Source organism: Chanos chanos, chromosome 6 (genome assembly GCF_902362185.1).
Source record: "Chanos chanos chromosome 6, fChaCha1.1, whole genome shotgun sequence".
NCBI classification, from domain to species: Eukaryota; Metazoa; Chordata; class Actinopteri; order Gonorynchiformes; family Chanidae; genus Chanos; species Chanos chanos.
The window spans coordinates 21,117,727-21,135,954 of record NC_044500.1 but is presented as its reverse complement, the minus strand read 5'-3'; the positions used below and the strand labels follow the sequence as shown (position 1 = coordinate 21,135,954).

Below are 18,228 nucleotides of genomic sequence, written 5' to 3'. Positions count from 1 at the left end.
ACAAGATCTAACAGAGCAGAAAGTGCCAACACAAGCAGGTATAAGATACTGTCACATAGCCAAGTACAGAGACAAAATTATCAATCCACTAAATGTACTGTAACATCAACAGACCAACAGACTGAGCCAAACACTGTACTGTAACAGTAACAGACCAACAGACTGAGCCAAACACTGTACTGTAACATCAACAGACCAACAGATTGAGCCAAACACTGTACTGTAACAGTAATAGACCAATTGACTGAGCTAAACACTGTACTTCAACATCAACAGACCAACAGACTGAGCCAAACACTGTACTGTAACATCAACAGACCAACAGATTGAGCCAAACACTGTACTGTAACAGTAATAGACCAATTGACTGAGCCAAACACTGTACTGTAACAGAAGCAGACCAAAAGACTGAGCCAAACACTGTACTGTAACAGTAACAGACCAACAGACTGAGCCAAACACTGTACTGTAACATCAACAGACCAACAGACTGAGCCAAACACTGTACTGTAACATCAACAGACCAACAGACTGAGCCAAACACTGTACTGTGACAATAACAGACCAAAAGACTGAGCCAAACACTGTACTGTAACAGAAGCAGACCAAAAGACTGAGCCAAACACTGTACTGTAACATCAACAGACCAACAGACTGAGCCAAACACTGTACTGTAACAGAAGCAGACCAAAAGACTGAGCCAAACACTGTACTGTAACATCAACAGACCAACAGACTGAGCCAAACACTGTACTGTGACAATAACAGACCAAAAGACTGAGCCAAACAATTTATGCAACTGTAACAGAGGAGGCAGCTAGCCTAGACGCATTGATGTATAAGACCAGTATGTACAGTCCCAGAGTCTGAGAGAGAGACAAAAGTAAGCCATGATTGCTTTAGACATTTCAATAATGGTAAACACAGCACATCAAAGGACACACAGGTCTGTGTAGAACAGGAGAGATTGATATTGGACATGGCAAGCCTGTGTTCTGCTCGTGAAAACAGACTGAAATTCCACACAGGAATGCTGGCAAGACTCAGAGAAGTCCTGCTCAGCCTAAAACTCTCTTAAAAAGCACAGAGAAGTAGTGTTGCATAGTTCATAAAATTAGATCGAGTGACAACGAAATACTGCAAAATCTTCCTGACCTTAATGTTCACAATGGTGTAATAAAATCAGACCATTTACCAAATTTTATTTATCAGGGAGGAAAACACAGCTCATGATTTTGTGAAACAGAACAATCACACTTCCACAAGGTTTCCTGCACAATTAGGATCAGAGAGATTACAGTTCTATCAAGCGCATGATCTTTTCACAGAGCTCAATAAAACCATTTGCACTGTTGATTCACTCTTACAGGAACAGATTGTGTACCTCACTCATGTAGCCACTGTCAGGTGTATTTAATGAGTCTAAGCAGGCATGGGAGAAATATGGCTATTTTTGACAGATGAAGCTGTGCATCTCCATGGTAATGGACAGTCATCAGTGCTGAATCCAGTGCCCAATTATTTGGGGGGAGGTTGCTTTCTCCACCCACACCAGCAAAAACCCAAGCATTAGTGTCCAAACCCCCACCTGTCCTGTTCGGTAAACAAACACAGCATGTGGGGAATCAACAGTACCTCAGTCAGACAGGAAAACCAGACTGATCTCTGGGACAGACAGCCTGAATGTCCTTCACTGAACTGCTTTGACTGTGGACCACGCCTAAAAGTAGCATAAAGTAGAGAAGAGCATCTCTGGTAGCAGCAGCACTGTGTATGAGAGATTAACATGGCACTGCCGTGTCAGTTTGACTTTGAAAGGGCATTGTTCTTTCAGGCTTCTCTTTATTCTGAATGTGGCTCACTTTTGGCTGAACCCTTTTGGAGCTGAACAGACACAGACACACTGGACACTAAGGTCACTGACAGAGTCTTAATGACTCAAGTTCCCTCACAGTGTTTATCTTCTACCACAGTTTACTATCCATCCACATCAGGAGGAAAAACACAGACAGCTGAACCAGTACAGACTGTAGATAAACAAACCATCTTTTCATATGCTTTCAATTATGCCTAAACAAATTTTTGGACTTTGGTGTGATCTATTTACTTCATTGCTACAACTATTCTACATGTTCTCAGTACCAGATTAAGGTCTCACAGATCGCTTTAGCGATTTAAATCTCACATTGTACATTATTATTGAGTAAAGGATACCAGTCTAATCAATACCTGGCCTGTCTGACCAGCAGTGACTTCACTACTCTGTTTCTCTCACTGGTGCTGTGATATTTTGTGACTCAATGGTGTTGAGTTTCAGACACAAGAAGCCCTGTAAGAAATGCCATGTCTGTTTCAGTGAGGATGCTGGAGATGAATCCAGATTGAGTGTATAAAACACAAGCTGGTCCTTGGGTTATTGCAGTCTGAGAGCATCAAACGATGAGTCACATGCAACATTACTCATGAATGTAAATACACAGCAGAGCACAGAAGGATGTGTGTGAGTGTGTGTGTGAGTGTGTGTGCGTGTGTGTGTGTGTGTGTGTGTGTGTGTGTGTGTGTGTGTGTGTGTGTCTGTGTGTGTGTGTGTGTGTGTGTGTGTGTGTGTGTGTGTGTGTGTGTGTGTGTGTGTGCGTGTATGTGTTCTGCCCCAAAAGACCATATGTGGACCCTGGCTGAAGTATCCTACTGTAGGTAGAGCCTGGGCCAGGTGTATATGACTATGGGTGTGGCCAGAGCCAGTAGCTTGTACTTACAACTGTGGGCGGAGTCAGGGCATAGTGTTTACCACAGGGGCACAGCCAGGACACAGTGTGTATTGCCAGGCGCTGGTGTCAGAGTTCTCAGAGAGAGAGAGAGAGTGAGACTCAGAGAGAGAGATGCAACACCCTGTCTTAGAGCGGTCTTTCAAGGTCTGCTGTGAAGTATGTACAGTTCTTTTATGGGACATGAAGAGAGAGATTTGTGTGTCCTTCGAGATAAAGTCAAGAAGTATATGACAGGGGCCATGCTTCCTCTTCATCAGTCAAAATAGACCTATCACAGCAGAGTGGCACTTCACCTAATGTTTCCCACACTCACCAAATCATCGCTCTGTGGAATTAGCCTGAGTGATACAACTTCACTGAATGCCGGATTTACATGTTCATTTGTGCAATGTTATACAGGTGAGACTCGAGATTCTAACAATATCAATACATGACGTAACCATGGCAATAAGCATCATTTTCAAAAGCATGTATTCTGTTTGCTGTACAGGCAAAATAAATAATACAGAACCAGAACATATTGAATGCAGGGTGTTGCAGGGGAATGTAAGACTGCTTTCTGAAACATTTAACATAACATGTGCTTTATGTAGGGATAATCAGTCTCCATTTCCCCATTACTGGTTTAGCTTCATTGTTTTTGAACATTACAAGCCATTTGAGAGAAGTAAACATTCACTGACTGCTAACTGCATGGGCTCCTGTGCATCCATCATCTGAAAGAGCCTTTTTTTTTCAGGAGAAACTGACAGCATCAGGATCACAGTCAGCAGTGATGCTGAAGTTAGGCTTGTTTATACCAAAGTATTCACAGTGTAAATACTTTTTACAAATATTCTCTTGTCCTGATCTAAGAACTCAGCAATAAATTGTGTGTGTGTGTGTGTGTGTGTGTCTTCCTTCCAGTGTGGTCCTTGAGGAAAGATATGTTCAGATGAGGGAAACTTATCTGTAGCCTAGAGCACATTCACAGTGTCAACTCGCCTGCTCTGTACTAGTGGGATATTGTGATAACGTGTCGTTTTTCAACTGAATTTTATGTCAGTAGGCACAAAAAACTGGGCCAATGTAAATTTTAAACGACTCCAGCAAAGCTGTGTGCTCTGTACAAAACGAGTAAAATCTGCCCTCCAGCTATATGAGTATGAACCATTTACGTGTAAATAAACAGACTGATGTGGAGAGATTGTCTGCTACTGCAGTCTCTCTCTCTTTCTCTCTCCCCAAACTAAATGTAAACTAAGAGCTGGTACAAGACACCATTCCTGCTTGTTCCAAATATGTCAGCTTTTCATCACTGTGAAATCCTCTGTCAGCTCAAACGACAGCCTAAACAGAGAGATACATGCATGCTCTTTTTCTTTGTTCTCGTTCAGTTCTGCAGCATGTGTAAGGGAACAGTGTTCAGTATCTGCTCTTTCTGAGAGAATCTTAGTGCTGAAGTGCTGAACACATCATGGAGGAGGAGACGCGGGTAGACTTGAAGAACCTTGGCGTACAGTCAGTCTAGAGAAGCTCTGTTTTCAACCTGCAACAGTTGCATTCCTCTGTAAATATACACACACCAGGGCTTGTGAGCATTTTTAATGGGATAGGACATTTAAACTCTGTATGGACAAAGCATACAGCTGAGTCCAAAGCACTTGTTCTGAATGATTCAGTGGGCACCACACTTCAGCAATAGCTTATGTAAGTTAACATACAGTGTTGATCCAGGAACTGTATGTGAATGGTATGAAAACAACTTTTAAGACTCACTGGGAATGTAGAGCTAGGACAAGATCTTGGTGAGCGTTTCTCACCACTGTTTTAAAGAGGCACACTGTGCCTCTGAGGCACAGTGAAACTGTTTTACCCCTGTGTCTTTCTTCAAGGAAAAATCCAACTTTTGCCGGTCTCGTAAAATAACAATGCCACTACCTTGTCTGATGCTTTGGATATACTGACAGTTTTACTGGACTTGGAGAGAGCTCCTCCTAAAACCAAACTGCATATTAATCTCTGAGACAAAGCGTAAAAGATGCATTCAGAGTAGCTTGATTCCTCCCAAACTACCGACTGCTGATTTTCTGCACTGTGATAGCTTTAATGAGCTTGGTCTTGCATTCTTCAACCTCGTCAAAGGGTCTCGTGTCTTCATGGTCCACTGGTCCTGATCCATCACGGTCAATGGTGAGAACGAACAGATAACTCCCTAAACATCATCATGCATGAACGAGGACCAATTAAGGAAGGGTTAAAGTTAATCCAAGTCTGTTTAAGCATAGGAAATACACTGATGTCTGGATATCTGTCTGCCCGAGTCCAGTTGTAAATTAACAGACAAAACATGTTCCTAGAATGCAAGTCAAGTTTCATCAGTTTCTGTTTATCGGGGTAAATATTAACTCTTTCATTCTAGGAATCAAATTAATAAGTTGAGAAAACAAAAACGCCGCAGAGAGTAACAAGTTCATTCCAACTAAAGCTACCTGCACTCTGACACACACATAGCGTGAATGAGAAGAATGAAAAAAGCAGGACTGCATGAGTCCTTTCAAGTGTGTCTCAGTTCTCTCTTTTCAGTTCTCTTCTGTGATTGAATTTGGTTTGTTCGTAATGGTCATAGTTACTTGATGACTCCGAATTGGTTTGTATTGGTGGAAAACTAATTTGTGGTTTACAGGAGGTTCTGTTTGTCTTGACGTAATGGATTAAGAACAGTGGTTAACGGGACACGGCCATTTTGATAGGTTTATATGATTCAACATTTGGAGGTTTGTGTTAGAATCACCACTTGATAAATACTGCCCTTATTTATGTGCAAATTTGGTAATTTTCTAGTTGGAGTTAATCCTCTGTTATGAATAGCGGTGTGTTTCTTTTGAGACACATCAGTGTTTTTGTTTCGGTAGTGTTGCGGTGAACGTGAGTAGTAGCAGTTGTCATGGGAGCGCATCCATGAAGTCGTGGGTGTCACTGGCTTGATCAGTTGCGCTCTTGTTCCACTGGGATTCAGTGTGTAAATGCCCTTCATCATTAACTACATGAAGACCAGGGTTGAGGTTAGATGGGCCTAGTTGTGGTTAGGTAGCCTGGGCAGAGGGGACTCTCCAGCTTTGTCTGTACAGCAGGCTATTGTTGGTACTTTGTTGTATTTGTGTTTATTCAAAATGGATATTGATGAATTTGTCAATTCTCCTTCAGCGTGGAATTTGGTAGGGAGGGTAGGGACATGTCCCTACCAATATCCAGCAACTACTGAATTGTCCCTAGCAATAATTTTGATTGAAAAATTAAAATGTAACCACTGTTGATAGTCATTTTCTATTTAATCAATGTATTTGGCACACAAATGGTTAACAGATTTCGTTCTCTACCACAAGTCCTGCCTCCCTAACCCAGTATCGCTAATAGGATAGGCTTTGCCGTTTCTTGCTAATGTGTGAGAGGCTGTGGCTAAATCTGGTTATAAGAAGCACCAAGCTCTGTCTGGACCAATGGCTGTACACCTACGTCACAAGGTTCCTATTGCGCTGCGAAAGTACCTACCCTGAAGATTTAGTCCAAATGATTTAGTCCAAATGATTTAGTTTTTGGTCATCACGTAAAAGGGCTTTTGGCTGCGATGCGAGACAACGATCCACCAGAGCCTTCAAAGAACTTAGAAGAACTTATTATGTCCGGCCAGAGAATTGGCAAAGCTGAAACTCGAAAAAGCACAGCAGAAAATATGACTGCACCCTGGAGAGGCGCACTTTTGATCCAGGTGATCAGGTCCTTCTTCTCCGTCCTATAGGTGGACGGACAGACTGGATAGAACATGACCTAGAGGTGGGGCATACGAAACCAATTCAACAGCGTTACTATCTCATGTCGCCACAGAAAAGAAAGTTGCTTGACTCTGAAATAGAGTAAATGTTGGTGAACAACATTGCCGTATCCTCTGCATCCAATTGGCTGTTTCCGTGTATTTTATTTGAGAAGCCCGCTTCCCCGAGTGAAAGACCGCGTCAATCAGACTGTTTCTTCCACATTCGTAACAAAATTTGATTTATTGAAAAGGTTATTGGCAGGTGCCCTTAAGCCAGCACGTACAGGAGATCTCTTCATTGATCACTCCATCAGGCCTGTATTCTCTCAAGGTTATGAGTTTCGTTATGAAATGCAGCAACACCATTATGGCATCTTATGAACCAAGTAGTTTTGGGTCTTGATGGTTGTGCAGTTTACTTTGATGATCTTGTAGTCTGTAGCAATACCTGGGAGTCTCATCTTAAGCATATTAAGGCTGTCTTCACTTCTCTGTCCAAGGTGCATCTTACAGTAAACCTTGCAATGTGTAAGTTCGCTAAGGGTACTGTAACATGCCTCGGCTGGGCAGTGGGGAATGGTGTAGTTCCTCCAGTGCAGGCTAAGGTGTTAGCAATTCAACAGTATTCTCTGCCTGTGACAAAAAAGGATCTGAGGCAGTTTCATGGTTCAGTGGGAAATTACTGCTGCTTTTGTCAAAACTTTTCCAGAGTGGTAGTTGCTGTGATGGATCTTTTAAAAGATTCTGTGAAATTTGTTTGGACACCTGTCTGTCAATTAGCTTTCAAAAATATTAAGTCCCTTTTGTGTTCCAGTCCTGTTCTGGCTGTGCCGTGTTTTGACCATCCCTTTAAGTTACAGGTGGATAGCTAGCAATGTGGGCACTGGCACTGTTCTTATACAGTCGGATGGACATGGTGTTGATCAACAAGATAGCTTCTTCTCTAAGAAGTTTAGTTCTTGTCAGCGGAATTATTCCGTTGTTGGAAAACAAGCTTTAGCTCTTGTGTAGGCATTACAGCACTTCGCAGAGTACATATTTTCGAGCATGCCCTTAATAGTTTATACGGATCATAATCCAGGAAGACCATACCCAGAGATCAGGGTTCCATGGGGGTGACAACCCTAATGTCCATCATTTGTTTTCGTTTCTGTCTGGATAATGTCTATCCACCCTTTTAATTTGTTTACATTGATTAGCAGCTCACCTGAGTTGGACCGCCTGCGTGCCTATAAAAGGTTGCCTGGGATTATTTGTTTTTTGTTATTGTTGGTTTTTTTGGGGGGGGGGGGGGCTGGCTGGGGTTAGGGTTAGGTATTACCTTGCTTTGTTCTGTTGATTCCTTTTTTTTTCTTTGTGTACCACTACATACCCCATCTACACACACAGACTTACATTCCACCACTGACTTTACTGATTTTTTTTCCACAGTTATCCTGCGTTTTTTGTAATATGCATTGTGTTAAATAGATCCTTGAGCTTTTCTCTTAAATGGCATGTACTCTTCTTTTTTGTTGCGTCCCTTGAGCCAGGGCTGTAACAATAACACTTTATTTAAAAAGCCCAAAACACTGTCAAACAGTTGTCAGTTTAATTTTGTTAAGCATGGCTTTGGTAAAATGTCATATTTTAACTGTAAAAAAAAAGATTTAAAAAGCCAACACATGTGTAAAGTAACCAGTATTCTAGCCAGCACTGATGATATGCAGAGAATGACTGATGGAGACCAATTTGAATATTTTTCTTAGGTTTGAATCTTCTTTTAGCAATCTCTGGGGAAAAAAAAGAAAAACTGTCACCACTGTTCAAGTGAAATGCCTTGAGGTTCCGAAAGGGAACTATTTGAAATCCATTTGGCAGAATAAAAAGCATCTAACTAATAGAAAAACCTCAGTTCAACATAAAACTGCACTCTTCAGAAACCAAGCATATGACATGTTATAAGGGGTACTCTAAAGGGTACTCTAAAATGCTTCATATACCAAAAATTAACCATTAACCATTAACTTTAACAGAGAAAAACTGAAAAGGAAAAAAATGCTGACAGAGTTCCTCGCTTTCAGGTGCAGGACATTGAGTTGATTTACAAATTAATGGGAACGAACCGGCAATTCATTTACACATAGTCCAGTGAACTGAGGCCCAAAGTGTATGGAAAGTTATGGACTGATTGTTTTCTGGTTGGAGTCTGAACGCTGACCCCTAGTATTCTCTCCTTATTGTCAGCCAAGAGCCTGCTAATCTCCTAAAGCCCACAGCTCAGCAGGAGGTGCAGACTTACCTACTCCTCATTATAAAGTTTCCTGCAGTAAGAGACCTCCAAACACTTCCACCTCTGGCCATGCCTGCTCACCTTGCATGCCCTCCACTCTCCGGGCTCTATTTTTGTTTCTCTGAAGATGAGATGGCAACCTCACTCATGTTTATGTTAAAAAAAACACATGGCTCTCTTAAGATACTCATGTTGTTTTTGCATGTGCATCACAATTTAACACATATAATGGGATGCAGTACCGTTGCATCACAACCTGTCACATGTGAGGCAGTCGCTATGGTTACAGTAATGAACTCAAACGTGTATTGCAGTCCCAAATTCACAATCAGTACAGTGTTTCTCTTAAAATGGTTCACTTCAGGCCCACCTCTGCTTTAGCAGGGGTAACATAGGTAGATGTCTCTCCTGGCATTCTGGATTATTGTAACTGCTCTACAGACACACAACAGACAAAGGACTGTAGTCCACCAGAAAAAAGGATAAAAATCTCTTTCTCTCTCTTGTTCTTTTTGACATGTAAATCGAATGAAAAATACATTAAAATCTGGAAATGCCGTGTCTGTCTCCGTAACAGTACGAATTTGGGGCTTTTTACACCAGAAATTCACATCAAAGCCAGTATCCTTGTAACCTAAAAATTACTTGTAAGGTGTTCAATATTGCAAGTTCTGAGGGACAAAAACACATCACTTTTGAACAGTCAATAAGGCTATTTGAACTATGATTAAAGAAAAGCTGCACACTCAGATCATCCTTATTAAAGATGTGATTTTTTTTTTAACTATACGAAAGTCTCCTGGATGTGAATCTGTCCTGGCTTCATTTCTGTACCTTATCACTGTGGCTCAGAGTTCACCTCATCCTGACAGGCAGCGAGAGATTAATGTCCCACTTGCTTTTAATTAGCTAAGATACGACACGGTGACAAGGCTCAGTCATGTAGCACTGGCATGTGAACATGCATAAAATATTTTCCCCCATACAGGGGCTTCCACGGTCAGTTTCTCATTTAACACCCGTTAGTTACTGACGAGCTCTCTGCCTTCACTGACCATGAATCAATACAAATAGGCCTGCTCCAGTATGATTCTTCCTTCCCTGTACCACTTGTTTGAGTGAGGTCATTTAAACAATGATTTCCCCTAAGCAAACGCTTTTGAGGAAAAATTTAGGCTGAACAAATTAGCTGTGTCTCAGCCAAGATGCAATCTGAGCTGGGTATAACATGTAAAAGAGCAATGATAAATATTCTCCGAAAGAACATGAAGTGCAGGGAAATGTTATACCATGCCAATCCTCAAAGGTTGGCTTAATGAGCTCACACGAGCTTTCACCGGGCATGTTTCCGAGAACACTTCCCAAAAAACCTGCCTTTTCCAGAGGTGCAAACAGGCCAAGCCTCAGTGAGCACTGACCAGAGTCCAAATGGGTGCTGACTCTGAGACGTACAGGTTATAATGCAAACCCTCTGCTGAGAATGGGGCAAGACCATCTTTTTTAAATGATGTACAATATACTTGCAGAATGTCTAACAGAACACCCCAGACGAACGTGTAATGGTGTAATGGTGTCACGGTTCACTGAAATTACACATCAGCTCATGCGAAAAGATAATCATGGACAAGGAGTAACCAGCTCTGATCATAACAGCACTCAAACACCAATCAGTGGGGCTCAATACAGCACTCAAACGCCTAACTGCTCATCCTCTGATCAAAGTGGTATTGTTTTCATGTAAAACGCAGTGCAAATGATCACTGCAGTGATATGTACCACAACATCCTACCTGGTGTATGCATTCTCAGAGTGTGTGAGAAACACCCAGTTAAACATATGGTTGGGCACTTAATGAAAAGCTAATGGCAAATAAGATGGCACCAAAGGAAAGTGTGTTCCTCAAACACATCTAAACTAACACATCCCAGGTACTTAACCTTCCTCTGTTGAGGTGTGAAGGAGGCCATCTACGTCAAAGTAGAGCAACCATCCCTCAACAGAGGAGGAGGTCTACGACCCCACTTATCAACCACCTACAATACTGTCCTTTCATCCCTGCCCAGGAGATTTAACAACCACTCACACCTGTCCACAGGTGACTCCAACAACCCTTAACGACAGTCATTGAAACCACCAGAACTAACTACCAAGTCATATGATGGCCTTGACAACAACCCCACAGAGGTTAAATACCTGGGACTCCTCACCAGTCAGTCAGAACTGAAGAGGCCTCTTGGATGAGAGGCCTCTTCAAGAATCTACAACCAAGTTCAGTTGCCCCTGACTTAACCCTTCTTGGATAACTATGACCTGGATGACTGAGAATCCTCACAGACATTTTTCTTTCTGTTCTTTTCTTCCTTACATTTTCTCTTATCATCAGCACTCTAATCTCATGTGTGATTTAAGGCAAAATCCTGAGGCTCTTTGAAGGTGACCCTGGTTCATGTCCTTGTAAATTCTCTGTTGTTCTCCACTCGTCCCCATTGTTCCATTATCCATTTTCTTTTTTTTCCTCCTTTCATTCACACGCGTGACACAATTAGCAATGTAAAAATGTTCTTCCCATCTCTCCATCCGCTGACTGCTGAGTGAGCCTGACACTTTCATGTAATCTCAAGTGATGTGTGAAAGAATGCATCAAGTCCTTCTACTAAGCAGTGCTTATGTATCTTCATAATCTCACTGTCCCCTTCTTGACCTTCACATACAGCAGCCCTGCTGTCAGAGGCCAAACGTGCTCCAGTGCTCTGGTTTCTGTGTCATTTAAAAACATTTATGTTCTTTCAGATGTCTGTTTTTTAGGTCTTAACATAAGGAATTACCACCAGTGGCTGTGACTAATGCGAAGAGACTGGTTATGTCACTATTCTCTCTGAACATGCGTAAAAAAAAGAACATGACGAAGCACATGAATTCAGTACTGATAAATAATGTCAGGTGCAATCTCCTTTTAATAAGAGCCAAAATGATGGATGATGCACCATGCAGACGGAGACAAAACAGGCAGTGTGATAAAAGGCCACTCCATCCATCAAAAACCATGACACATGTGAAATCTAGAGAATTTCACATTTATCAGATGAAGTCATTAAACATGATTGATAGTCCTCCTACCTTCCTTTGTGAGAGTTGCACAATTTCCTAAAATTTAAGAATGGCAATGATAAATTTATTAATCATTGCAGTGTCCTTCTTTTCATTTTATAGTAGAGCTTGATTATAAAATGATTAGAGCTCATTTTGCAAACTGCACACTCCATACAAGCTATATGTTTCTCTAAGAGATAATTAGAGGCTTCTGTGAACTAATTCAGTTTGAAAGAGGGATTTACAGATTGTAGTTGGGGCTTTAGATTGCATTAGAATATTTCCTCAGATACATTGCAATGCACTCTTACACTTAACTACCAGACTACTACATGGATTCTACATAAGGACTGAAACCCAAACAAAACATTTGGGTCCACTGTGAAGGAGAAGATTATACGTATGTTTGGCTTGGGCTTCATGCAGGATGCAAAGGTCAACATGGCAGCTTTTGCACAGATATTCACTCAGATTTCTAACCATTCATCCCTCTCTTAAGTATAACTGACATTCCTTAACTGTCTTACCTATCAGTCACCTACAGCACATTAAACCACAGCCGCAGGGCTCCTGTCTTCACAAAGCCTCCCCCTGGGTCCGATATGTCATGGCTATTTTTACATCTGAGAGCAGGGCACTCTGAACTCTGACCTGAGACAATCTTGTGCTCTCACATGTTTCTGCCATATGAAGCAGTCTCAGTAATATGATGTGGCTGAATGACGTTTTAAGAGTTGTCCAAACAATGAAATTAGATCCAGAAGGATCTGTTTCAGTCAGCTTTGCCAGAACAATTGCTCTCAAGAGGCATCCCCATCGATTTTTCACCCTCTGAGTGGTGAAGACATCAAGGCTTCAAAAGAATGGGCAAGAGGTGGGGTTTTTTATTTCCTCAGATAGAATACATACACCCAAACACGATGCTCATAACAGACCTGGGTGATTACAGCCAAAGGAGGAAAAACACACCGAATTCTGAAGAAAACGTGATAAAATCAATATGTGAAAACAGCTCTACACTCTATGCTCTACACTGCACTCTCTCCTGTCCCTAAAACTGCTCTCTGAAAATTGTCTTTCTTCTTGGCGGAAAATGTTAACAACCATGGGACAACCAAGAAACAAATCCTTAATCTCACTCTTGTAATCGTTTCTTGGAAACTCAAATTTACCAGACGTTAGCATGTCAAACAGGTATTATTCCTAGGACAGGGTTTCTTTAGCAGTAGTCCTGCCAAGTTCACTGCTGCTTATACTTAGAAGAGCCCCAATTAATGTCACATGTTGCAATGAGTCCGATTGCTCTGCAACGAAGGAACTCAGTTCAAATAGCCTACTACACTAAATTTTTATGTCGGACTTCATTTTATCATTGAAAGGAAAAAAGCACACTTTTGTATCTCTCCATACTTTGCGCTTTTATCATTTCTCCTATGTATCACAAAAAGACCACAGTATAAAAGAACCAGCAACCCCCATGGACTCCGTAACTAAACCAGCCGTCTAATCGTCGCTTACACACATAGCATGCAAACTGGGATGACATGTGACAGACAGCTTCCCAAACAGATTCTTCTCTGATTTTTTTGTAGTAGTCAACATAAACTATTTTTTAAACAAACATAAAATAGATACCAAGCTTCACAAATTTAGTTTAGGACTTTCTCCATCTGAACATTAATTCATGTGTAATAGCCATTCAATCATTAACCGGAACGTTATGTGTTAAAGGAACTCCTATTGCTTCGACTGTATGTGTCTATGGAGAGTGAGTAGTTAAGTCACTTTGTTAATCTAATTACCTGTGATGTTTGGAAAATCACACAAATATTAAGAATATCAGTGCATGTTGCGCACAGATGATAGCTGCAAATCAGAACCACAAACTCTGCTACTGCAGGCTTCAACAAAAAAAGCAGGAATGATACGTTGATGCTCCCCAAGGATTTTACAAATGTTTACTTGAAGTGTCCTCAAATGTTCTGTTGCTGATTTGGCCACCACACAACTGATCAAACTTCAAGCAAAAACAAGCCCTCTAAACCTGAAGTGACTAGAATCACGACACACCACTCGTACATCAAATCAGTGGCACATACGACATGACGAGGCACATACGACATAAGCGACGCGAGGCGATTAAATCTCAAACGCCGGAAACGCGCCTGGCACGAGGTGGCTATCACTTGAGACAAAGATTCTTAAGCAAAGTTAAACCAATACTCTTTTTAGGCATTCGGTGAGGGCGGCTGAGAAACAATATTAAAAGTCCGGAAATCGGCGAAATGTTGTCAAGCAAGCAACCATTAATTTTGACCAAATTTGGACATATGGACTGCCAGTCAAAGTATTGTCGACTCTTGTGGTAGCGTTACATGGGCGGAAAAGACAATTAGGATGTAGAATGTAAAGTGTTTAATAGCTTTCAACAGCTATGAAAGCTTTCAATAGCTTTCGCGATCCCACAAAAGCAACTGCTAACAGACCAAGTGATATTTCATGACATGTTGCAGAGAAAGTGATATTTCATGATATGTTATTGGCATTCATTGATGGTTATGTATGTGTGAACAACTCTGTGGACAAGGACAGCAACAGCGTTTCTTACCAGATTCAAAACCGTCTCAACAATGTCTCTGTCGCTAACCTCCCCAGCTTGGATCAGTTCGGTGAGGACGGCGAATTTCATCTTGATATTCCGTAACGGAACCGACGGGTTCATAACCCCAGCCGGCAAAACCACTGAGCCCGAACCCGACGTGATCTTTTCGCCGGTATTAGAGCCGGTGCCAATTTGCTGCCCGTGGACCTGCGGAGGTTCTCGCTCCGAAAGTGACGCGGAACCGGGCATTGACACTGGCTTCTCGTTCGCCATTTCCAGTGGAACCGGTAACTGCGGCCGCGGTTTCACCTGTTTCTAATCACTGAGTAAGAGCATCAGTGATGAGAACAAATTCAAGGTAGAAGAAATGTCTGAAACACTCCGAAGAGAAAATCTCCTGAACACTGAGAAATCCTTTCTCTTTACAGTATATGGTGGGACCCTGTATGCGACCCTTTAACAGATGACGGATCCAGGTGAGTCGTAGCCTACGGAAATCTTATAGGACATCTCTGAGACAGCCACACAAGCGATGTTGTGTCTTGGCAATGAGCTCTGTCCGCTTGGTATGCGACGTCTCTCCTTCCAACGCGTTTACGCCCCCTATAAGTAGTGGTGTGTTCTACACGGTGTGTCTGCATACCTCTGTACACTCGTATGGAGTACTCGGAGTGCAAAATATGTAACTGACAGGGTCGATGAGAGAATAAAAAAGAAATCATTGCACACACACACACACACACACACTCAGACCCAAATACATGCTAATATATAGACATAAATTTATTGATTCATGAATGCGTTTATTCAATCATTCATGTATTTATATATATATATATATATATATATATATATATATATATATATATATATATATATATATATATGTATGGACTTCAAACAGGCAGTTGCACTTTGTATCCAGATATTCCATAGACCTATAATAAACATTTTACAAGCATTTCTGTGTAAAATCATCATTTCAGTGAACTTTCACTTCAGTAAATAAACAGGCTAGCTCAGTAAGCCAATATTACTAGGCACAGGTTTAACAAATTAAGAGATGTCCATTTAATCTTTACCCAGAATATCAACTTATTTGGCTCGCACAAACTGTTAAACAGATGACAGTGACATGGAATTTCTTATGAGCAATGGTGCCGAGATAACGTTTGACTTGTCCAGATCTGCCACAGTTTTATCATTTCTGAATTAAGGATCTTCACATGCAAGAGTCACACCTATTTAATCCAGAAATGAAGCCTCTCTTCATGTATGAGTGTAGCATTAACTTGATACAGTATTTTAACTGCATCTCTTCTCCTTCTGGTGCAGACCTACATGTCTAACATGCAAAAGAATCTACTTCTGGTTATTTCACTATTGATGCTTAATAATGTGTGGGGACTGATAATCTCCTCTTAATTACATCCAAGGACAATGGAAGATATTACTCCTTCTCTCTCTCCTTCTCTCTCTCTCTGTCTCTCTCTCTCTGTGTCTCCCTCTTTCTCTCTCTCTCTGAATGTGGGAGGTGTGTAAGTATCAGGCATCTGTGTTGTGGTCAGCCATGGGTGTAACAGTGAGGTGCTACACATGTAGAATCCATTCACAGTGTAGCAGTTTAGCACCAGAAACAGGCCAGTAATTAAGAAATGTAAGTTTTCTGAAATAGCAACAAATTGGACACAAAATATGCCTTGCCTCTACATGCAGTAGTAAAGGAAGAAAGAAAATACACAGGACAGATGGACTTTAAATCTTATCCCATTTATCCTGTATCATGTTCATTTTTTCATTAATATTGATGAGATTGTGTGTGTGTGAGGAAACTCAAGAGAGGAGTCTGTAGCCATCATATTGCATCTCTGTTTAACAGAATGTGTTTGCTGATGTGGGAGCTATGCAGTAGGTTCTGGTGGTGGTTGCTTTTGACTGCTAATCTCCAGACAAATTTTGGTTATCTTGTTTAAAAACTGAGTCTGGGGAAAATGATTCAATAGCAGCATCTTCTCCTCAGCTCTTCCCCGCAGACTGAATTATTTGTCCTTACTGTGACCCTGCTTCTTTTCTCGAGGCTGCTCCCTGGAGAAGGACATTCCCCAGGTAAGCCGTTTGGTTTTTATCACTGGAGGCTCATGTTTTGTTGACATGTGGATATAGTCTTCAATGATTTCCAAATACTCACGGTTGTAAACACATTAAATTAAACATTAGCTCAATGAGACAAAAAAACCAATCAAGAGAGACAGCGGGGAGAGCTTTGTGATTTGACTGTAAGTGGTGTGACATCATCTTGTTTGGCCGTCTGCAAACACATACTTATGGGGTTTGGTCCCATGGCTGGTTGCCATGACACTGGAAAGTGGTGGTGAAAATTGTGAAAAATAGTGCAATGAGTGTAGATCCAAACACCAAAATAGAATCTGACATTTGTATATCACAATAACACGTCGGTTTTAAGTTGTTTGTCCTGAACATTGTGTCTTTACTCATAAGTGTCATTTTCAGGCCATGTAAAAGCCATATATGAAACAGCTTACATTACAAATGGCTCCAGATCACATTTCCACAGACAAATACAGCCACCTAGTGGACAAGAGCTGAACCACTACTAATAATGACACAAGTCACCACTCAATTGCCAGTCTGTTTCAGTTTGTACTGAGAAATCTCGAAAGTTACCTTAACAACGATAAGGTTGCAGACTATATTGACTTATTAAATCATATTATCCATTACAAATAAAGAAGAAAAGTGTGTGGATGACTTTGTTTGTTCTGCTTGACAAACACATACTTATTGACGACAGTGTAGTGCAGTGTGCCTGCATCTCTGTCAAATCAAAATGATCTAATGGAAAGTCAACAATCCGTGAATAAATAACCTCTTCGTTATTCAGGAGACACAGAAGACATAAAAAAGAGGGCTTGTACAAATATTATGTAAAATAATACTCAGAAGAAATTAATTCCAGAACAAGACTTTGGCTTCAGTACACTGTCAATATATACACATATGCTCAGGACAGAAGATGCACCGAAAATGTTTTTCTGTGTCTCAGTTCCCTTTGGTTCACCACTGCTCAATCAGTGTCATCTGGTCTTTGCAGCAGTAACTGTTGTTTAACGTGTCATAGAAGACTAACGTCACTCCAGAGCTGATTCCTTCCCGGATCAAGTTGTTGCTAAATATATGATCACCAGATTGCCCCTTCAGCTTGAAGTCATGGCCATTTTGGGCCATTTAACTAATAAGCCCTGGTTCTGTGTGATTACCTGTGCTACATGACTCACGTACTATCCTGAAGCATAGTGTTCAGGACAGAAATAGAGCCCTGTTTGCAGAACATATGACTCAGACAGTATAATGTGAAGCCAAAGTCTACCTCAGGTATACACATCCACAGCACACACACACACACACACACACACACAGACACACAAACACAACCTCTTCACGTATCCTCTTCATGTTCATTCAGACATCAGGGCACGCATTCACATGTGTGAGTGATTACACTGACAATAAGGACAGAGGAGGACAGGAGAGTAAAGGAGTGAAAAAGAGAACAGAGCAGAGGACAAGACAGATCAACAAACAAATGAAAAAGCACAAGTAGATGCAATTGAACACACTCATTAGTACTGATTAATTTATACATATTTTAATAGTTTATTTAAAAAACCTTGTCTCTGATTCC

At 41.2% G+C, this 18,228-nt stretch overlaps 1 protein-coding gene across 2 annotated transcripts in view; it reads right to left on the bottom strand.

Annotated features, from left to right (window-relative positions):
• Positions 1 to 14,798, bottom strand: part of nbeab (neurobeachin b) — a 253,431-nt gene extending 238,633 nt beyond the window's left edge. For both annotated transcript variants that reach the window (XM_030776247.1, XM_030776248.1), the window contains exon 1: positions 14,532 to 14,798. In XM_030776247.1, coding sequence (XP_030632107.1) covers positions 14,532 to 14,798 — 267 coding nt within the window. The remainder of the gene's footprint in view (positions 1 to 14,531) is intronic.
• Between the last annotated feature and the right edge of the window lie 3,430 nt (positions 14,799 to 18,228).